This window comes from Oryza sativa, chromosome 7 (genome assembly GCF_034140825.1).
Source record: "Oryza sativa Japonica Group chromosome 7, ASM3414082v1".
Classification (NCBI taxonomy): Eukaryota; Viridiplantae; Streptophyta; class Magnoliopsida; order Poales; family Poaceae; genus Oryza; species Oryza sativa.
The window spans coordinates 12,800,353-12,823,617 of NC_089041.1; the positions used below are offsets into that span (position 1 = coordinate 12,800,353).

At 42.4% G+C, this 23,265-nt stretch overlaps 1 protein-coding gene and 1 long non-coding RNA gene across 3 annotated transcripts; one reads left to right on the forward strand and one right to left on the reverse strand.

Annotated features, from left to right (window-relative positions):
• Positions 1-7,424: 7,424 nt before the first annotated feature.
• On the reverse strand, positions 7,425-10,796 carry LOC4342991 (uncharacterized). 2 transcript variants are annotated; one of them, XR_010742543.1, is made up of 7 exons: positions 10,712-10,726; positions 10,540-10,603; positions 10,326-10,350; positions 9,773-9,877; positions 9,530-9,684; positions 9,327-9,412; positions 7,425-7,772 (listed from the first exon to the last, which is right to left on the reverse strand). It is a non-coding gene; the product is annotated as an uncharacterized lncRNA (long non-coding RNA). The 2 variants fall into 2 exon arrangements; XR_010742542.1 differs by lacking the exon at positions 10,326-10,350 and having other exon boundaries at positions 10,712-10,796.
• Positions 10,797-19,828: 9,032 nt separating this feature from the next.
• On the forward strand, positions 19,829-20,853 carry LOC4342992 (protein DMP5). The gene has a single exon (XM_026026835.2). The coding sequence runs from the start codon at positions 19,868-19,870 to the stop codon at positions 20,654-20,656; it is 789 nt and encodes a 262-aa protein (XP_025882620.1). The 5' UTR covers positions 19,829-19,867; the 3' UTR covers positions 20,657-20,853.
• Positions 20,854-23,265: the final 2,412 nt, after the last annotated feature.

The following is a 23,265-nucleotide window of genomic DNA, read 5'->3' on the forward strand; positions in this document are numbered from 1 at the left end:
ATTAATCCCGCGCTTTGCACCCATCGTATTCCTATTGACCCCGAGAGTACTCCCTCCAGGGAACCTCAACGATGGCTCAATAATGCAATGCGAGAGGTTGTAAAGAAAGAGGTCTTGAAACTCCTGCATGCCGGGATTATTTATCCCGTACCATACAGTGAGTGGGTTAGCCCAGTCCAGGTTGTGCCGAAAAAGGAGAAATGACGGTCGTTGCAAATGCTCAAAATGAACTAATTCCGCAACGAACCGTAACCGGACAACCTCACCGGAGAGCCAACACCGGCGAATCAACTCATCCCGGTGGAAAATTACACAGTGGAAGGGGTGAATGCACTGTGGGTGCAGCCCCTCGCAGCAGTGCCGGGCTCCCCTGAAAATCTGGAGCCCGTCGACGAGCTCCCTGGTTCGACCAAACCAGGGGTTCGGCCAAACCCTTCTCGGCCCCGTTCGGCCCCCTGTTCGGCAGCGCGATCCCTCTCCCCTCGCCATGTCACAAGGACAAAAATTCGGGGGGATTCGCCTGCTCAACGGCTGACGATGGGAGAGCTCGGTCTCTTAAAGGCATGTCGCCTTTTTCAAGATGACGGGAAGGCCGCGCCGCCTCCCACCGAGTGTTATGTGGGCACCCTGTTCACCAAGGCAGTGGATGAGGTGCTCACAAGTACACCACACCCACCGCTACTCCATCCACTCCGAAGGAGGAGCGATTCCGCATTCAGGGAGTGCGAACTCCCGCGGTAGGTATGGTAAGGGTTTACTCCGGCCTTTGATGGCATCAGAGAAGGAGGGGGCAGCGGAATCCCGTAGCCATCCACCTATGAAGGTGAAGCGTCACTTGACGCCCCCTCCAATTGTGAGGGCTCCCGGCCAATTCCAAGAAAATGAGGTGAAATCACCGGAGCCCTCGATCCATAAGCTCGCTGCGCAAGTGAAGAAACTCCGCAAGGAGAACATAGAGCTTAGGGATCGCAACGCGGAGCTAGGGGTAGAGCTTGCTGAAATTAGGAATAATTTCGATACCCTTAGTCATGGTTTGTGCGCTAAAATCAAGCGTGCATTCATAGATATGGGGAAGAAAAATATATATTATGCTAATTAGATGTTTCCTTTCCCATGAATAAAATAGTAGTAGGTGCTTGGTTTTATTTTTCCAATCATGTAAGCACTTGCTATGAATAATGTGGCACAATGGTGTTAACCCCAATGTTTGCCAAAGTTTGTTTTGTTTCATGCTTAATAAAGTTCAGATTTTGAATAAGTGTGGGGGAGATATCCCAGCTTCTGACGTGCACATAATCTGAAAATTGCTGAATATTTGAACACCTAGAAGGCACCAAACTCTGCAGCAATTTGCAGAAGGATTGGGCACCAGAGTGGTTCGGCCGAACCAAGTCTGGCCCCAAACCCTCTCAACTTTCAATGGTAAACAGGTGAGCACGTCTTTTATCTGTATATCTCCACCATGGTATAGTACTAGAGCTGAAAATTCAGAAAACAACTGGTTGAAGCATAAGTGAAAGATAAAATTTCCAACTAATGAAATTCTTCATATGATTGATCGTGTATATTCATTATTCTCAGCTGAACTTGTGCTTGTGAACAACCATCCATGATTAGGGAACCTTATACATCTAAGTGATTGCTTTATGTGAGATGATTAAGATGAAAGGAATCCTTGCAACTTTGTTATGACTCTTGGGGATTTGTTTTCAAAAATAAAATTGTTTTTAAAGGCTCAATCCTCCAATTGATTTTACCTTATACATACCAAGGCCATATGCAGGTATATCATTGATAAACCTTAGTATGCATATGACTGCTTGACATTATATTGAGCTTTGTCAAATTTGTGTGACTTGTGTTAGATATCTTTCATACTCTCATGATCAAGGGGTCAATTCCACCTTCATGTCCACATATAAAATTAAGCTAAGCTTCTACACTGGAAGTTGGCTTTCCACAAAAAAAAATATCCATTCAAATAAACTCCTACATTGAACTATGCTTTCTTCTCCTAGAAAAGTTCTCGGCAAAAAGAAAATGAGAAAAGGAGGGAAAGGCATGGCTGTGAAAAAAAGAGAGAAGGAAATAAAGTTTGCTCTCAAAACATTGAGCAAAGAAAATATAGCCAAGCCCCTTCCATAACCATGCCAAGAGAACCAATTGGAGAGAAAGTATAGGAAAAAGGGAGAATCATTTTCTTTACTCCATCATTCCACAAAAATATTTTACTTTTTCATTTTCCACCATAAATAAAGACCCTTGATCTAGGAATATGATTGATTATCTTCTTGAGTCTATCTTTTTGGATTTGCAATATATATGATGCAGGTACGTCACAATTTATCCCTACCAAGCTCCACATATTAGCCTTAGAATAGGGATAAGTTCTGGCACATTTTGCCTTGGTGAGGATCCAAAGAAAATATACATCTTTGAGAGACAAGAGAGAAAGTCATAAAAATCCCATGAGTCTGGCAGAGAAGCAAGAAGGACTGGAATCAAGATCATTCCATTTATCAATTACTCAAGATGGTAAGATAGCCACTTATAAAGTTCACAGGTACAGGTATGGTTGTGAATGATTTATATGCTTGATTCATATCTTAAAGAAATTCATTCTACACTAACCTTTACTCAGGGACGAGCCAAGGGCTAAGTGTGGGGGGTTTTGTTGGCGGCTGTTAAATGCCGATTCTATACCGCCAACATCTGCATAAAGTTCGGATAATAAAACATCCAACATAGTGATAGGTGCTTAATCTCACATATTCCATAAGTGTTGGTATATATTTGTATGCAGACGACAAACCCCGATGTTGGGAGGAAAATCAGACTACAGTGAGGAGATTCACGTATCCATATAAGGAAGGGTTGTGAACTTCATCCAAACACCAGTAAATCAACCCAAAACTCCGAGAAATGGATAGAGGAGGTCCAGGGGAGAAGATGGGCCAAGAGCCAGGCCAGATGGGCCTAGCCCAGGTTCGGCCGAACCACAATCTCAGCCATCCAGGCTGGGGTTTGGCGTGGACGCTCCAGATCACTCCCTAATGGCGGTTGTGGGGCATTTCGGACATTTTCCCTTCGCCAACCGTCATACCTACCTCTATATAAAGACATCACTCCCTCACTTCACACACACATTTCCAAGCTTGAGCTGAATTATAAGAGGCTCTATTGTACTATATTGTATACTAGAATAGAAAGAGAGTAGAGTGGAAGAAGTCGGAAGAATTCTGGAGTTGTCGGTAATCTTCTCCTATTTCTTTTATTCTGTTTATTACTCTGAATTCAATATAATATTCTTCTTGAGTAATTTAGATTTATCTTGTGAGAATTATCTCATGGTTAGTTCCTAAATAGCATACGGGATTATTGTTCACTATAATTAACTAAAACATAGTGATTGCTTTGGTGAGTTATAAACACTAAAGTAGATATTAATTGCTTAGACGTGGTGTTTAGGTAATTGTTATCCAATAATTGTTGCGTATCCCACAGTACGTTTGAGGTGGGTGTAGAGGTGGTGACAGCCCTCGAGATCACTTAAGTCCTCCCTGTCCGGGTACATAGTAGAGCGACATCTGGGAACAGCGGGTTGCCAGTGCCTGAAGTATTGCGTTGGGATTGAAGTTAAGCTTTCCTTAGACACTGTTTCTCACTAGTGAATCCTCTCTATCCTGTCCTATCCTTTGCTTGGTGTCCTTGGATGAACCGGAGAAAGATTTGACCACACACGTTCCCTTGGATTCGATACCCTTGGAATACTCCGTAGGGGAAGTGCCATATCGGTATATCCGTGCGCTTGCGGATTTTCTCTGTGACCGTATTAAATACCAACATTCACCTATTATTTATATCGGATCTTTGCACTTGAGCTTGCATACGAGTATATGACACTTGTGATGTTAATGAATACTCAACAAACATATCCATATCTTTCATATGCAACCAGTTGGTCATCAAGTGAAGGATGACAACCGATTTGTTGAGACTAATGTTCAACTTTGAGATGTGAAAAGGAATAGGTCCCACTACGATGCGGCTAATGAATGACACCATGGGTTAATGGTCACCAAGCCAAGGACATCGTCATATTGGCAAGAATGAAGTCAAGCTTGTGATGAGAATAAAGTCTTGACAAAGAATGGTAAAGACCTCGGCATAAACATGGTTCAACCGGATGGTCACAAGTGTTGATCTTGGCTCAAGCATTGACCCCAAGTTGGATGGCGCAAGGCAAAGGTATAATGGAGCTAAGAATCTTTTCTTAGTCTTTTCCCGGTCTTGGTGTTTGGTGTAGACCGGATTTGCTAGATAGACGCCGTACTATCAAGAGGGGTCTATGAAGCGAGCATATGGATGATCTTGCGCCATATTAGTTCATATGCATGTAGGTGTATTTGGTGGGCTTGTCTAGCCAAGTGTGGTGAGTTTTCTCAAGTCCTAAACAAAGAGAGAAGTGGGCAAATCCTATAGGTTTGGGTAGCCTCATGTGGTTATGTCGGGTGGAGTATTCTTTGGAGTGTGAGCCCTTTCTCCCTGATAAAAGTTGTGTTTCTTGGATGAATTTTTCATGGGTTGGATGGCTATTTGAATAAGCTTTACATAGAGTCCAAGAACGTCAAATTCTGAGATCCGAGTCAAGAGATATCGCCGTTTTACTAACTGTTGGTTGTGCTGAAAAGTGACCTACGGTCTGACCGTGGGCCATAGGACGGTCTGACCAAGGATGTTAGCCGGTCTGACCGGCGTGGTAAGGCCGGTCTGACCGTCCCCACTGGTCTGTTGCACTGGTCTGGTTTTTAGTGGCTATACAGAACCACCAGAGCCGCAACCGGTCAGACCGAGCCGACGGCGGTCTGACCGAGCCATGGACGGTCTGACCGGCCACTACACTACGGTCAGACCAGCCAGGTTGAGTGGGCTCAATGATTGCCCTGTAACGGCTAGTTTTCTAGCCGTTACAAAGTAGTCTGGTCTGACCGGCCACTCTATGGCGGTCTGACCGGCAGAGCACAGAGTTGGGGATTTCGACTCCAACGGCTAGTTTTGGTGGTTGGGGGTATATATATACCCATTCCCCAGCAGCAAGGGTAGGTTTTTGGCACTCCATTGCATTATCTTGAACCCAAGAGCTCTCACACCCTTGTGCACTTAGTTTATCTAGTGAGGTGTTGGAGAGTGAGTTAAGCCAATCCAAGTGCATTGCTTCATTGTTAGAGCTACTGTGGCACTTGATCATCCTCGGCAAGCATCCTAGACTTGTTACTCTTGGAGGTTGCCACCTCCTAGACGGCTTGCGGAGGTGTTGCCCGGTGACCTCTCCGAGGAGATTGTGGAGGAGGCCCGGCGCCGGTTGTAAGTGGTTTGGAGTTCACCACCTTCGGAGTGAAGGAAGAACTACCCTAGTAATCGAGGCTTGAGTAGTCCTCTCCGTGGGCCGGCGTGCCCACCCCTTGACGAAGGGGGCGTGCGGTGGCTTCGTGGTTGAGCAGTGGAGTTGGGCTCGCGTCAACGGGGATTAGGAAACCGGCGAGTTTCCGAACCTCGGTGAAAAATCCCTTGTCTCTTGTCTCATTTATTTGTTGCATTTACATTTGAGCAAGTTTACATACTAGAGCTTATTTGTGCTATTATCACCCTAGGCTTGCAAACCTTAACATATGCTAGTTTCTTTGTGCACTTACTTGAGACTAGTTGATTTAGGTTTTGAATTGTGCAAAACCGTTCTGATTTACGCTTCCGCATACAAAACTCGGTTTTAGCAAAAAGTTTTAAAACCGCCTATTCACCCCCCTCTAGTCGGCCTCCTTGATCCTACACCCGTGGTCCACCTCCACTGGTTGTTGGAACGCTGAGAGACGCCTTCCTCAGCGCGGCCTCACCGCTGGTGGAGTTTACACCGCTGCATTGACATGAAGCTCATCTGTGTCGTCCCTTCGGACCACAGCCTTGCTGCTTTCGTCGTCTTCCTCACCGCCCGTGTATCGACACCCTCATCGTCCGCACTGGTCATCTTCAGCCATCGGGATCTTCTTCGACTGCTTCGAGCATCATCGCTGCATTTTTAAGTTGCCACCGTCACCGCTCTAGGCCAGTGGTCTAGCTACGTCTTCATGGCTACCGACATCACCGTTTCAAGTCGTTGGTCCCACTACTTCGCCTTTGTCTTTGTCCAACTTGCCTCATTGCCAATGTCACCGTATCTTTCTCGACTACACTTCGCTCTTCTCTGGCAATCGTGTGTTGCTCTGACAATCCCCCCCTCCACGTCGTTCTCGCGCCGCAACCGTCATGGAGGTCTTCTCTACTAGTCTCCTCCGACATTGGTGTATGATTCATGGTAGTCTCCTATCTCGCCCGCGTGGTATTGGCAACATCGTAGCGTGCATTCGTCCCGAGTTGTCCCCGGGTCTAGCAAACCCGGCATGACGTCTCGTCCTATACGGTTCGACAACATCAACTCTTCGGCGTCATCTTCCTCAATGACTTCCACGAACGCATCACCGTCATCATCTTCAGTACTGCGTTCTAGGCTTCTCGCCCATGACCACATACTCTACGGCGCCCCATGCGCGCCCTGCGGCTAGGCAACCTCGACATCATTGGCTCCCCGACTTTGGCTACATTGACCATGACTACTCTATGCATGGCTTCATTGACCATGGATCCCTCGCACCCTTCGCTTCATCTACATCGACTATGGCACAACGAGCTATCATCCGTATTAAGCACTCTTGTCGGTTTCTTCTCCAGTCAAAGTGTTTGCATTGCTCACGCTTGGACGGCGAGGGTATGTTAGAGTATATGGCAGTTAGAGTCATATTAGGATAGAATTTATTTGTATGGACTCCTTCCATTTCTGTAATCCTTTCTTATCTCCTCGCCATGTACTCCAATATATACCGCCCCCCTGAAGCTCAACGTGTCCAATAAAAACAATATCCTTTCTCCCTATACTATTCAATACATAGGAGTTATATACTGGAGACGGGGAGACTCCCGAGTGTCAAAAACACTTGCCAATGCATGAAAAACACTCCGTAACAGAGTTACCTAGTCCCACACTCAGTAATCTTCGCCCAGGAGTGATTTCTCCTTCCCGTGCATAGTTGGCGTGTGTCCTAGGTACATACACTCCGTAACAGAGTGAGAATTTCCGGGTGCTCTAGGCACTCGGTAACATTTTCACTCCACTGTCCAACAGAATTCCATAGGCAACGGTGACGGCACAGTTGCGTAGTGCAGAGAAAGTTACAGTGTGTTTTTCAATCGGACACACACGGTAAACCTTCTCTTGTTCCCGGGTGTCGACATAGCATGACACACGTTAACTTTCCAAGAAACACACAGCAACAGTGCCGTTGTTAACGTGTGTTCAGTTTAGGACACTGTAAGTTGACACACAGGAACTCTACTTGAGGGCAAAACTAAAATGGGTTTGCTGATACATTTATATTATTTGCTTACACCAGAATAGTAGGAGCTTAATAACACATCATAGGCGATCACACATACAATGGAAGAATGGATTCCAATGCATTGACATCCACGTTCAATTAATCGATTTGACAACAATCTAATGTGAATTACAATAGCAATGCCAATCTCATAGACATCTACAACTGAGATGAAATTTGAATATTACTTCTTAAGGTTAGATAACCAAGGAGGTAGGGAAACGAGAAAAGAGTTGACGAATGGCATTGCAGGCAGTCCGACAACACCTCAAATAATATGAAGATGAGCCAGTTGACTTGCAAATCCTGAGATTGCACAAAAGAGGTAAGATTAATTACGTAGGCGAGCTTTATTTCAAAACAACATTTTATGTACATGTATCTAAAACAGTGATAGCACATTTATATGAAATAGCATTAGCAACAAGTTTATTTAAATGATCTATGCCAATAAGAAAAAAAAACTACCTGAACTTATTCATGCTTTCTTCAAGAATTGTCTAGGTTTGTTACAAAATTCAGGTATAACAACAGTAATTAATATTGGAAACATTTATTGATGGCACATGCCAAGAAGCGCTATGCACCCAAGTAGGGGTGGACGAAAATTCGTAGCTCGTTAGCTCGCTCGACTTGCGACAAGCTCGGCTCGACTCGTTTCATTTTCCTAACGAGCCGAGCTAGCCTTTTAGCTCGTTAGAGATAACGAGCCAGCTCGAGCTGGCTCGCGAGCCGTAACGAGATTTGACAACCCAGCAGGCAACAGCAATCCCAGTCCACAAGCCCACAAGGCCACGAGGCCACAAAGCCCACACAAGACCACGAGGCCCATCAGAGCATGTAAAGTACTAATACTATACCACAAACCCTACCTGCCTCTCGAGAGTCTCGATCTCTCCTTTTCACTCTGCCTATCCGCCGCCAGTCTGCCGCTCATCGCCCAGCATGCACCTCGCAGCCACGCCGCGCTGCCCCTTCCTTCCCGGTCTCTAGTGCTTGCGCCATCGCCACCTCCCTGTCGCGACCATCTGCCAATCTGCGCTGAGGGCTGCAGCACCGTCGGTCGTCGCGGCGTTGCCCCAGCTTGGCCGTCGCGTGCGCTGTCACCTTGGCACCGCAGATTTTTGTGTCGTCGGTCATCGCACTCGAACTCGCCGCTGCGGTCTGCCTGTCTGCCTTGCCGTCGACCGTCGTGCTCGTCCTCGCCGCTGCAGGCCGCTCGTCGGCTCACGTTCCGTTGTCCTAGCTCTTCTAATCTTGATGTCTGATATCTTGCCCTCTCCAGCTCGCGAGCCGAAACGAGCTAGCTCGAGCTACTGACCGAGCCGAGCCGAGCTGCGTTTTCTGCTCGTTTAGATAATGAGCCGAGCCGAGCCAGCTCGTTATCTAAACGAGCTAGAGCAAGTCGAGCCGAGCCGAGCCGAGCTGGCTCGGCATCCATCCCTACACCCAAGTGACTGGTCAAGTGCTCATTTAAGTTCTTTTTTTATACTAGCCAAGTGCTCATGTATTGCACTGAAATCCAAATAAATGATTGCACATGTTCAAAATAGGGGAAAATGTAAAATTGAAATCAAACTTCTCTTATAGAACTTCATGATTCCTGGTATATAATGTAATTTAGGATAAAAATGATTATGATCCTAACTCAAACAATTCTTGCTCATCTATCAAAATTTTATCTTACTATCAACATTTTAATGGGATTTGTATAAACATACTCATCAATTTGCTAGCACCAAAATTGTAAATCATGTAATCAGAAATCCAATGGTATGAGAAGAATCAATTGAGAGAATATACAATAGTAAATTCAATATTCAGACATCATAGTAGACAAGGGAACTTTGCTTGTAGTACCTGCTTCGGTGTCACTCTTCACCTACTAGACAGCACCAATTGATTGAGAATCTACTGCCTTGTCTATCCCAATGCTTGTCATTGTCCTGAAATGAATGCACAGAGTGACCTTAGGTGGGTAAAATTGCTGTGGCTTATTCCATGATAATTAAGTTGGGCCTGTTAATTTATGATTTAACTAAGAAAAAGGAACGCATGCCAACTTGAGAGAAAGAAATGGCTCCCTGGCTTTGCAGTGAGTAGAATGTCTTTGAGGTGATGCCTATGATGGCTTGAAATGGAGCCGAGCTGGATTGGTTCAGTACTGGAACAGACATTGCAATTTTGGAATGACTTCTTGGAACATGGCTCCAATCTTCTGAAAAAAAAAAGAATAATAAATTCACACAAGAAAATTTTAGGCATCTCTAAATCAAACTACAGATATATGCACAGTTGGTTCATACTCCATATGATTTTAGTTGTGTTGTACTGGGTGGCTCATGGAAGCAATCCTCAAGGAAAGGAATTGCATCATATAGATAAAACAAGAATTTTATCTCCACTTGGTTCTGCAAGGATAGTACATAAGTGACAATCTCATCCAAAATTGTTTCTTCTCACTAACAGGGGCTCTAATAAAGTGGAGAATTCGATAATCTGATTCCTCTTGTAAATAGCTACAATTTATCATTATGAAGGATGAAAAAAATAGTTTCATTGTCAGAGATCGGTTTAAACCCTGAAAACAAATGAACACTGAAGAAAGGTGCTATCAAAAAGTACATGACAAGTTGAATATAAGTACTTCCTCCGTTTCACAATGTAAGTCATTCTAGCATTTCCTACATTCATATTGATACTACATTCATATTGATATTAATGAATCTAAATAGATATATATATATCTATATTCATTAACATCAATATGTATGTGGAAAATGCTAGAATGACTTACATCGTGAAACGGATGGAGTATGTCTTAGTCACTAGCTACACTAGAAATCAAATCCGAGCTACCAGTTAGAAGCTCCAAGTTCTCCGCCTGAAACCAAAAAAGCTCCGTAGTTCTATATTTAGAGGGAAAAAAATCATATTCCAGCAAAAAGCCCTTTGCGGCTGTCCAGGTGAAAAGTAAAATGCTTCTCTTCACAAATCAAATCCACAAGGACCCTTCTCCATGCGTGCAGGAGGGAAGAAAGAGACAGAGAGGTGGGGAAGAGAGAGATCATACCATGGAGAGGCAGCTAGCATGTAAGTCTTGCCCGGGTCCTTCTTCACCCAACTTCTTCACTAACCTAAAAAAAAAATCCCCAATTAGAAAAGTCTTGAATGAACCACATAACTTGGGGAATAATCCAGATATTATAGATCTGGGACAAAGGAGCTTGTGGGAAGGAATTGACCAGTGGAGGGATGAGGAGGGCAGCGCGGCCCCTGGCCATCGTCGCACCGGAGCAGCTGCCATGGGTGAGGTGGCGCTGGATCTGGATGCCCCCGGACTCATCGCTGGCAGTCTGGTGGCCCCATTGCTCCGGCGAGCCAAAGGTAGAGGATCCATGTCCAGGATGTTGTGGAGGGAGGGCTAGAGCTGGAGCAGCGGGAGGAGGGGGCACGCCGCCATGCCGCCACGGAGAGGGAAGAGAAGGGGCGCGTGCGTCGGTGCTTTGCCTGGCTGTGGAGTGTAGTGTTGACTGTGGACTGTGAACCTGGCCTGGCTGGGTGGAAGAGATAAGGAGGGGAAATTGTATTCCCGCACGCGCCACAGCAAATTAGAAATTTGGGGCGGGGGATTTTCGTTTTACAAGCACATCAAGCAATTTATCATTATTTTGCTCTACATGGTTTTTTACATAATTGAAGCAATGGAATGTAAGCCAAAGATAGATAACCACGCAACAAAATATACCTGTGGAGTAAGATATTTATACTTTTCTCGAGTAAAGAAAATTTTTATTCTAAAAATAATTTCACTCTAAAGTTAATGTTAGAATATACTTTCCATACTTTTAGAAAGTAAGTTTAGACTGCATCCTTGTTGGAACATGCTGCAAATGACATCAAGTACAGTCAAGCAAAGCGAGAAAGCATGATTAATTAAGTATTAATTATTTTAAACTTAAAAAGTAGATTTATCTGATATTCTAAAGAAAGATTTTTAGAGAATTTTTTTCATAAAATACATCGTTTAGCAGTTTGAAACATATGCTAATAGAAACTGAGGTAAAATCTATATCTTACTTAGAAAAAAAATCAGAAAAGACTCGGGTATAAGACTTCTCTAATTTTAGAGCCAAATAAATTGTTAATGGTTGAAAAGCCAGGGTTGAATGACCAAGCAAACAAGAAAAACATAAGTTTATTTAAATTATGAGTGAATTACACTTTACATCGGGTAAAATGCATATGTTTCATTTTGCATCAGGTTTAGCATAGTGTTGTGTTTTGAAATAATTAAGATTCACTTTACAGTACGATACATCATCGAACCTACAAAATTTTCATGATTATGAAAGAAATATTGTAAAACATGGTATAAGGCAACAAGTTTCGTTTTTATTCAAATTATAAGAAACGCAGGATCGCGTATATGGTGTGGTGCAAAAAAACATGGGACCGACGGGCGACGCAACCCCAGCGTGGGCGCGCGGCACCGCGTCAGTCCCTTTAGCCAGCCAAGCTCATCGTGCGGACCCGCTTGCTGGTCATGCAAGACCGGCGTGCTTGCGTCGCTACAACTGTTGGTCGGTCGCGCGTGGCTGGCTCACGCCACCGCTTGGCCGGTTCGCGATGTTGCGCGTCTGGGGCGTGGGACCGACGTGGTGCCGCGTTTCCCAGCTACGGGACAAACGCGGTGCCGCGTTTCCAAGCTGTGGGACCGTATCGGTCTCACGCGTTCTAGTTGGCCACTGCATTGACATGCTTTCGAGGCGCGGGACCGTCGTGGTGCTGCACTTCCGACCTATGGGAACGTGGCGGTTCCGCTCACCCGTGCTGCAAGAATGATCCGGCTGGTGGCGTACCCACATCCTCGTTGCAGGACGAATATATGTGTGCTAATCCTTCCCCTACATATATATAAACGTAAATTATTAAAACAAATGTATATTCACAAACTTTTTCGGTTGCCATTATCGTCACCTAGCAATACGTTCTAGGGAAAACCTTGTTTGCCAGTACTATGCTTTTTTCTTATTTATCACTCAACTATGGCTATAACTTTCTTTTCTTGTTTCTATTTTTTTAATGTGTGCTTTTGTTATTTATATCTTCATGTTATAAGATATGATTTTATATAGGTACTCCCTCCGTCTCAGAATATAGAAAACTAAGATCGGATGTGACGTATCCTAGGACTACGAATCTGGACATACCCCCTGTCTAGATTCGTAGTACTATGGTACATCACATCTGGTCTTAGGTTGCTATATTCTGCGACGGAGGGAGTAGGTAGCTACGAAAATATTTGTTTTTATTTAAGCTTGGCGATTATTTTGTTCAACCGTGAATAATTTGATTTTTTTATGAACGTGGGGAACTTTGGATTAAACTAGCTCTTGGTGTGAACGGTAATAAGACTATATTGGTTGTTTTTTCTTTCTTTTTTTATGTAACATTCTGCCCCAGGAACGGTGGGCTTAATGGAGAATTTTCTGCTATTTGATTGACATGTGGCCCCAACCATTGACTGCTCCGTTAGTTTAGTTAGAATTACCGAGTTCCTATCCCACATAGCACTGTAGCCCACCGTGATTTCCGTTCCCGTTCGCGCCACGTTGCTGCTAACGAAATACCGTTCGCGCCAACGAAAAGTTCTGGGAAGATTGGTGCGGGCCCCACATTGCCTAGTTTAACCTCAAAACACACCGTACTCTTTACGATAATGCTATTCGTCGGTCGACCGACGGGGGAGAAAAAAAAATCGGGTGCTCCCCCCGTGGCCCCGTTCCCGCGCACAGTGATATTGTTGGCCCCACCATAATATCTGTCCCTACCTGCAACAAATCAACTATATATTTTGAAAACCCTATATTAAAAGAATTTGGTTTATTTTTTTGTTCCACAAAAAATATTGCATATAGTATACTCACAATGTTTCATTATGTATAAATCTAATGTTGCAGTGAGCTAAAATATTCCATTGCAAACAAAAAAAACCCACATATTTTAGAAACCCCTATTAAGGGAAATCGTTTTATTTTTTGTTCCACCGAAAAATGTTTCACCTAGAATTTGTTCCAGAGTAGATTTTCGTGATGTGATTTCTAACTATAGAAAGAACTTATATACAATATACAAAAAAATTTCCTAATCCCTTTTTTCTTCCTTGAATCTTTTAGTTTTAGTCAGTTCATGAAAAAATTTATACTATTAATTTCTTCTTATCCATAATGGATTTACCTGGGCCAATACATGAAATTCTTGTGCTATTTGGGGGATTTGTTCTTCTACTAGGGGGTCTAGGGGTGGTATTACTTACCAACCCAACTTTTTCTGCTTTTTCGCTAGGATTAGTTCTTGTTTGTATATCCTTATTCAATTCCTACTTTGTAGCTGTGGCACAACTTCTTATTTATGTGGGAGCTATAAATGTCTTGATCATATTTGCCGTAATGTTCGTAAATGGCTCAGAATGGTCTAAAGATAAGAATTTTTGGACTATTGGAGATGGGTTCACTTCACTCGTTTGTATAACTATTCCTTTTTCACTAATGACTACTATCCCAGATACGTCATGGTATGGAATTCTTTGGACTACAAGATCAAACCAAATAGTAGAACAGGGTCTCATAAATAACGTTCAACAAATTGGGATTCATTTAGCAACCGATTTTTATCTTCCATTTGAACTCATTTCCATAATTCTTCTAGTTTCTTTAATAGGTGCAATTACTATGGCTCGGCAATAAGAAATACTTAGAATGAGTCAAAATTATAAGAATTTCAAATCTAAAATAAATCACTAAAGAACCACAATTTTGATTTAGTAAAACCCATCTACTGCCAACAAATACCTTCTTTTCTCTTTTGTTGTGTAATTGTTCTATTCTAATTAATTCAATCGGTTCAATTCTTGTCCCCATATTGAAATGAATCGAGATTGATAAGGAGTTAGTTAATGATGTTTGAGCATGTACTTTTTTTGAGTGTCTATTTATTTTCGATTGGTATCTATGGATTGATCACAAGCCGAAACATGGTTAGAGCTCTAATATGCCTTGAACTTATACTGAATTCAATTAATCTAAATCTCGTAACATTTTCTGATCTATTTGATAGCCGCCAATTAAAAGGAGACATTTTCGCAATTTTTGTTATAGCCCTTGCGGCTGCTGAAGCAGCTATTGGATTATCCATTCTTTCTTCCATCCATCGTAATAGGAAATCAACTCGTATCAATCAATCTAATTTTTTGAATAATTAGACATAGAATCTTCTAAACAAAGGGACACATATAATAATAATATGAAATATTAACATGAATACTATTTATTATTTGAGAATATCTATTTTTTGAGTAGGTTATTCCATAGTATTCTTTTTTACTTAGTTGAATTTTTGCAATTCATTGATATTGCAATTTGAATATTGCAATAATTTATATTGAAAAGACGATAGCCAATTTATTGGCTAATTCGAATTCGTATATACAATTCGTATAATTATGATTGTTGAAGCCCAAAATTAAAGTCTCTTGGCTCTTTTCATGCTTTCTCACAAACGGATTAAGAAATATATTGCATTATTTGTTGAAGTTTGGATAAACCATTGCTTCGTCTGGTGTCTACAATACATTTGATTGATATAGTACTAATTTCATTTTGACCAGATCGAAAATTTTTATGTTGAAAAGGAAAATTTATAGATCCAATGTCACATTCCGTAAAAATTTATGATACATGTATAGGATGCACTCAATGTGTACGAGCTTGTCCAACAGATGTATTAGAAATGATACCTTGGGATGGATGTAAAGCCAAGCAAATTGCTTCCGCGCCAAGAACCGAAGATTGTGTGGGTTGTAAGAGATGCGAATCCGCCTGCCCAACAGATTTTTTAAGTGTCCGCGTTTATTTAGGACCTGAGACAACCCGCAGCATGGCTCTATCTTATTGATACGTTACAAAAAATTCCACTTGAATCGTCTGATTCCTCTTTACCGAAGAAGCCTGTGCTCAAAATAATCGAGCACGGGCTTTTCTGGTCAAAACGTATCTTGTCTTTATCACTTTATCATGAGTTCTTTTCCTTGGTTAACAATACTTGTTGTTTTGCCGATATTTGCGAGTTCATTAATTTTCTTTTTACCTCATAGGGGAAACAAAATCGTTAGGTGGTATACTATGTCTATTTGTTTATTAGAATTCCTTCTAATGACTTATGCATTCTGTTATCATTTCCAATTGGAGGATCCCTTAATCCAATTAAAAGAGGATTCTAAATGGATAGATGTCTTCAATTTCCACTGGAGATTGGGAATCGATGGACTTTCATTAGGATCTATTTTATTGACAGGATTTATGACTACTTTAGCTACTTTAGCAGCTTGGCCAGTTACCCGGAATTCCCGATTATTCTATTTCCTGATGCTAGCAATGTATAGCGGTCAAATAGGATTATTTTCTTCGCGAGACCTTTTACTTTTTTTTATCATGTGGGAGTTAGAATTAATTCCTGTTTACTTACTTTTATCCATGTGGGGGGGGGGGAAGAGGCGTCTCTATTCAGCTACAAAGTTTATTTTGTATACTGCAGGTGGTTCCATTTTTTTCTTAATCGGAGTTCTAGGTATGGGCTTATACGGTTCCAACGAACCAAGATTAGATTTGGAAAGATTAATTAATCAATCATACCCTGCAACATTGGAAATACTCTTTTATTTTGGCTTCTTTATTGCTTATGCTGTCAAATTGCCGATTATACCCCTACATACGTGGTTACCAGATACCCATGGGGAAGCGCATTACAGTACATGTATGCTTTTAGCGGGAATCCTATTAAAGATGGGAGCATACGGATTGATTCGGATCAATATGGAATTGTTACCTCATGCTCATTATCTATTTTCCCCTTGGTTAGTAATAATAGGAGCGATGCAAATAATCTATGCAGCTTCAACTTCTCTTGGCCAACGCAATTTCAAAAAAAGAATAGCCTACTCCTCCGTCTCTCACATGGGTTTCATTATTATAGGAATTGGTTCCATAACCAACATTGGACTCAATGGAGCTATTTTACAAATATTATCCCATGGATTTATTGGGGCTACACTTTTTTTCTTAGCGGGAACGGCTTGTGATAGAATGCGCCTTGTTTATCTCGAAGAACTGGGAGGGGTAACTATCCCAATGCCAAAAATTTTTACCATGTTTAGTAGCTTTTCAATGGCTTCTCTTGCCTTACCAGGAATGAGTGGTTTTGTTGCGGAATTAGTAGTATTTTTTGGACTAATTACTAGTCCAAAATTTCTGTTAATGCCAAAAATGCTAATTACTTTTGTAATGGCAATTGGAATGATATTAACTCCTATTTATTTATTATCTATGTTACGACAGATGTTCTATGGATACAAGCTATTTCATGTTCCAAACGAAAATTTTGAGGATTCCGGCCCGCGAGAACTCTTTCTTTTAATCTGTATCTTTTTACCAGTAATAGGAATCGGTATTTATCCAGATTTTGTTCTCTCGCTATCCGTTGACAGGGTAGAGGCTCTGTTATCCAATTATTATCCTAAATAGGATTTTTTTTTCTTCTACTAGTCCGCTCTATATTCCATAGTGGAAATACTAAAAAATTCAGAAAAAAGTAAAAGAGTCTAATTAGATCTATCTCGAATTTTTGAGAACCCTTTGAGAAGGCGTTCAAGGGGTTCTCAAATCAAACACAAAAATGGAAGTTTTTTCCATTTCATTAAGGTTTTATGTTATGTAATCATTTAGATGGGTAATGTAAATGAACCATAACTATGTAAACCTATTCCTAATAGATTGATACCAAAATAACAGATCCAAATTATAAGAAATCCTATGGAAGCTACAAATGCTGACTTCGTACCCTTCCAATTTGGATTTGTTCTACTATGTAAATAAATTGCAAATATGGTCCAAGTAATAAATGCCCAAGTTTCTATAGGATCCCAATTCCAGTAGGATCCCCACGCCTCATTAGCCCATACTGCTCCACAAAGAATACCTATGGTTAAAAGGGTAAACCCTAGACTAATGACACGATAACTCCAAGAATCCAAACACTCAATTAATTGATATTTGTAATAATTTGGAAATAAAGGAAAAAAGGTGCTTTTTAAAGCACTTCTTTCACTATGTTTCATTATGTATGGATCAAATGTTGCAGTGAACTGAAACAATCTTTCACTATTTGCTAAAACATTGTTTTTATATAAGGTGAAAGAACACTCGATTTAAACGAGTGAAACATTTTCAATCTACTTAGTGAAACAATTCCGATATACCTGGTGGAACATCGTGCAACATTTAAAAATAATTCAATAATAAGCTAAAAATAATTTCGTCGGAATATATCCATGTGTGGTCTTGCTTTAAAGATTTAATTGCAACGATTTAATGGTGCAATCGGATCAAGCTTTGGATAAGTAATTTAAGAGAAAAATCAGTTTAAAATAGTTTTTACACGTAAATCGGGCGCTGACATCAGGGCCCGATTTTAATCGGCTCCCATCAGGCGCCCGACGGGGAGTCACGTCCTAATCTTTAGTTGTTCCCGGGTGTTCAATAGGTACGCTCCGTAACAACATTAGTTACGTAGTGTTCCACCTAAACACCCCGCAAGTTACCTGGTGCTAGATAAACACCCCGTAATTTTTCAGCTCACACTCGGTATAGTCTCCAATCTTGGTAGTCCTACGTTGCTATATTGCTATATTGTGGGAATGATAGAGTAATTTGTGCTCAGAATTCAATCAATTCATGGCCGGCTATTAATTGGTCAACGTCCTCTATTCTTTCTTAGGCTGTGTTTAGTTTCACACCGAAATTGAAAGTTTAACTGAAATTGAAAGTTTAAAGAAAAAAGTTGAAAGTTGGTGTGAGTAAGAAAGTTTTTGATGTGATGAAAAAGTTGAAGGTTTGAAGGAAAAGTTGGAAACTAAGGCCTTAATTAACTCTTGTCGTGTCCCCTCTGCAGGCGCTGTTCATCGTCGTCATAGCACGTCGCTCTCCGAACGCTGACTATAGCAGGCCAAACGGGCGGCCCGGCCCAGCACGGCACGGCATGCCGACGGCACGGCCCACTAGGGCACAGCCCGTTAGGCACGGCTCCTGTAGCGGGCCGTGCCGTGCCGGCCCACGTGCCAAGGCCACGGCCCAAGCACGGCCCAAGAAGGTGCTGGGCCGTGCCGGGCCGGCACGGCTACTGTAGTGGCACGTGGGCTGGTAGCCGGCCCACTAGTACATGTGGCCCATAAAAATTGAAATTTGAGGGGAAAAAAAGAAAAAAGGCAGAAAAAACATAATATAAAGGAAAAAATGATAAATATAGGATAAATGTGAGGAAAATTTAGGAAATATATCATAAAATATATGGTACAAATAGGATAAAATGTGGAAAAAAAATAAAAAATATGAGAAATATATGGGAAAAATTAGAAAATCGTAGGAAAAATAAATGGGCCGGTGGGCCGTGCCATGCCTGGGCCGTGCCGTGCCGGCATGCTACAGTAAACGTGCCGTGCCGTGCCAGCCCACGGGCTGAGGCATCGGCCCAAACACGGCACGGGATAACGGGCCGTGCCGGCACGGCCCACAGGCTGGCGTGCCGTGCCGGGCATGGGCCGGCTACAGTACTGCCGTGCTCGGGCCGGCCCGGCTTGGCACGGCCCATTTGGCCAGGTCTAACGCTGACGTATAACGAATTGATCGATCTCCTAGAAAAATTGATCAATCAAAGAAGTGTACAGGACATCAACGCAAATTAATTGACTTTTTTTTAAAAAAAACGAAGGAATGCGGTGTGTGTTATACTCTAGTTAGTCATATGATCCAGATTACGGCATAAACGTTTTCTTGGAAGCAAGCTAATCCTGCCATTGCATTAAAAAAAATCCTGAGAATACAAATCAAAGAAACTCGGGGTTGACCAAAAGAAAGAAGGAACAACAGTGAGGAGAAATGGTATATGCTCAATTTATTCTATATACTCAGAATATATAACTTTGACAATTACTATTATATACATGCTCCTTACAATCATAAATAAATATCTGGTGCTTAGGATAGGAAATTTGGTCAAACTTGGGAAGTTCCAACCATCAATAATCACAAATATTTAGTTCTTCTGAAAAAAATAGTTATATGATTTATCTCGAAAGTATTATCATAATATGTCATAAAGTTGTTGCAAATAAAATTGATTGTCGAAATTTTTTAATTTTGACTTAATCTTTTCATAAGCGTCAAATATTTATAACTAGAAAGTATTACGCTGTTTTTTTTCTGAAGTAAAGCATCATTATTAGTAGTAGTACGGTAGTACTAGTGTTTATCCTTAGCTCGCAAATAAACTCACGTACAACCGCAACGATGGCCACGGCAGCTACGACGACGACGGGCGGCGATGTCCAGATACCGATTGGACAGCAGGCCACCGTCGCCGCCACCGCCACTGCCACGAGCGATGGGATCCGGGATAGCCCCGGCACGTCGAGCCCCTTCCGTGGCGGCGGCGGCAGCACCACCCCCACCCCGCAGCGGCCGGTGAAGGCCGGGTCCTCCTCCTCTCCACCACCGCCGCCGACGACGGCCATGGACAAGACGCTGTCCAGTGTAGCGAACCTCGCGAAGCTCCTGCCGACGGGCACGGTGCTGGCGTTCCAGTCGCTGTCACCGTCGTTCACCAACCGCGGCGCGTGCCTCACGTCCAACCGGTACCTCACCGCGGCGCTCCTCTACCTGTGCGTCCTCTCCTGCATCTTCTTCTCCTTCACCGACAGCTTCGTCGGTGGAGACGGGAAGCTCTACTACGGCGTGGCGACGGCCAAGGGTTTCCTCGTGTTCAACTACGACGCTGGCAGCAGCAGCGACGGCGACGACGACGACCAGCGGCGGCGGAGGGAGGTGTTCAAGGACCTCCGCAGGCTGAGGATACGGTGGGTGGACTACGTGCACGCGGTGTTCACGGCGTTGGTCTTCATGACCGTGGCGTTCAGCAGCACCGCCGTGCAGAGCTGCTACTTCCCCGAGGCCGGCGACAACGTGAAGCAGCTGCTCACCAACCTTCCCCTCGGCGCCGGCTTCCTGTCCACCACCGTCTTCCTCGTCTTCCCGACCACGCGCAAAGGGATCGGATATGGCGGCCAGTCCACCAATTAACGTACGTGCAATCGCCTAGCTAGCTACAAGGCTTGCTTTACTTGTGCAGTGATGCTAATTAATTATATATTGTTGTTGGCCAAGCCTTTCATTTGGTGTAGCGTGCACGTGTGCAACTTTTCCATGTGCACTAGTCATGTAAAGCAGTTTAGTTTGTCACGATTTGTGTTATGCGCATATGATTCTTTGCAATTGCACCGAAGATGCACGCACGATTAATTCGGTTTACGGTTTTGCTATAAATGATAGATTGTTAATTTTCGCTTCAAATTTGTCAATTTTTCAGCCGTTAGATTAACCTCATGATTCGTGCATGCTTTCGTTTCTTTGACGTTCGCGGGCGAAGAGCAGCGGGCTCAGCGCGCGCGATGGCACGGCAGACACAGGGGTAGACACGGTCTTTAATTTGCATGCACATCTTTTTCCTTTTCATTGATGAACCCTGTACGGCTGTACCCTCGTTAATGCTAAGAGTGTGTTACCGCTGATGTAAGACGGTTTTCTCTAAAAGTTACATCTTAGTTATATACAAATGTCGGGTCCCAAAATTAGCTTTCGGTAACTAACTTGTCTGCATGTCTGTATCAAGCCCTAGATGAATAGATTAATACATGTTCAATAATATCTGGATCACCATTCCATACATTTAAACAAGGGCTCCAAAAGAGATTTTATTGCATAAAATACAAGAGCATTTACATAATTGTGGCTAACTATTGCAGCAGAAGCTATACAATGAACCGACTCTACTATTTTGCTATAGGCTCAAACCTTCTAATTAGTCTAGACTTGAGGGCTTATATGATTGAACTCCTGGTTTTGGCGAGAACTTCGAATCAACTCTGGAAGGGTTAAAGCAAGCACTACTGGAGAACCAATCTTTGCTGGGTCGACCGAAAACCACATTACCCTGGTTCCAATAAGAACTGGGACTAAAAAACTCCAATGGGACTATGTGAAGATCATCTTTATTCCTGGTCCATCCCCTGACAAGGCCTGTCAGGGGGCAGGGGATCTTTAGTCCCAGTTTGTAATACCAACTAGAACTAAAGATACCTATTATTTAGGTTGGTAATACCAACCAGGACTAAAGATTATTTAGATCTTTAGGGACTAAAGATTGTCGCCTTTTTATATTCCTTCTTGCTCCTTGTCACATCCCGAATTCACCGTAAAAAGCATCATTTAAATTATTCCTAGAAAAAGTAAAAATGGGTGTCAACCCTCCAACCTTAAAAATATACAACCTAAAAATCAAAGGAGGCTTGGAGAATTTTTTATATATATTTTTTCTCGAGGCCTAAAATGTGTAATCAAGTTTTAGTGGAATTCTCAGAGCACAAATAATAATTGCCGATAGGAACAAGGGATAATAATTTCAACAAATGGTCACCTAATTGGGAAGGTCCTTTTCGTATCCATCGATATGTGCCTAAGAATGCCTATCTGCTTGAAGGTTTTGATGCAGAGTTTTATGGAAAAGCACTTAATGGAAAATATCTGAAGAAATATTATCCAAGTGTTTGGATTAATTAATAATCGGTTGTTTAGCTGATGTATGATGTGGCCGATGTTTGATACATCGTCTATTGATGGCCGATATGAATTATCGTCCTTAGAGCAATTTTGTAACATAACTCCTCATATTACAAAATTGGGGGCATATATCCAGATATCAGACAGAAAATATGTGGGTTTAAAAAACTTTTTCAATATTGAGAAGCAAAAGGATTTTTTTGGTTAGATGGCCGATACACAGATATATTACAAACTGCAAGTAAATATTCAGAGTTTAATGGACTTTTTCAAGCCAGTTACATTCCCAGGAAGTTGTGGATAGCTTCAATAGCACGAAGACGAAGGTTGTTGATTTATTCAATAGTTCTGCGGTCTTCGGCATCGGTCCCTGGGATCGGCTTCATTGCTCTTGTCAGGCCTGCAAGATATTTGATCGATGCCTTTATTTTTATCTTTGCTCTTCGATAGCTTTTAAATTCAATGATATTTGATTGTTGCTCCGATGCCATCTCTTGCCGAATCTGCTCCAGTTGTGCTAGGAGTTCGGATTCCTTTTGTTTGAGCTTGTCAAGCTTTTTTTGAGAAGATTCTGGACCAACGATTAATTTGTCCAGCTTGCTTTTGTAATCCAAAATCTGCTGTCGGCTGGAGGTGACGGTCGCTTCCAAGGATTGCCTTTCCTGCCGATCTATCAACCTTTGTTGTGCCCGTTGGAGTTTTAAGTTATATTGATCAAGATGTGCTGCTGGAGAGATAACATCAGCTAGGTCTTTAGAAATAAGAGCTTGGATAGCATTGAATTTAGACCAAACTGGCTCACAATCTACAACTAATGCATCAAGAGATACATTGAGCCGATTGACCAAATCTAGCAAATTTGCTTTTAAATCATCTGAAATGAGTAATTTGGCTCGGATTGAAGATTTTGTCCCATCGTCTTCATCCTAGACATTGGTAAAAGGAAAAATGAGGAATCGGAGATATTTAAAGGAGGAATAAGGTACCATGACTTTTCAAGCTACCCGCCGATGACGGGGTGCTACGTCAACCGATCAAGGCAAAACTGTAGGATTAACATCGGTTGTCTCTTC

Coding starts and splice junctions, on each gene's coding strand:
- LOC4342992 (XM_026026835.2), top strand. CDS start 19,868: ATGGCCACGGCAGCTACGACGACGACGGGCGGCGATGTCCAGATACCG.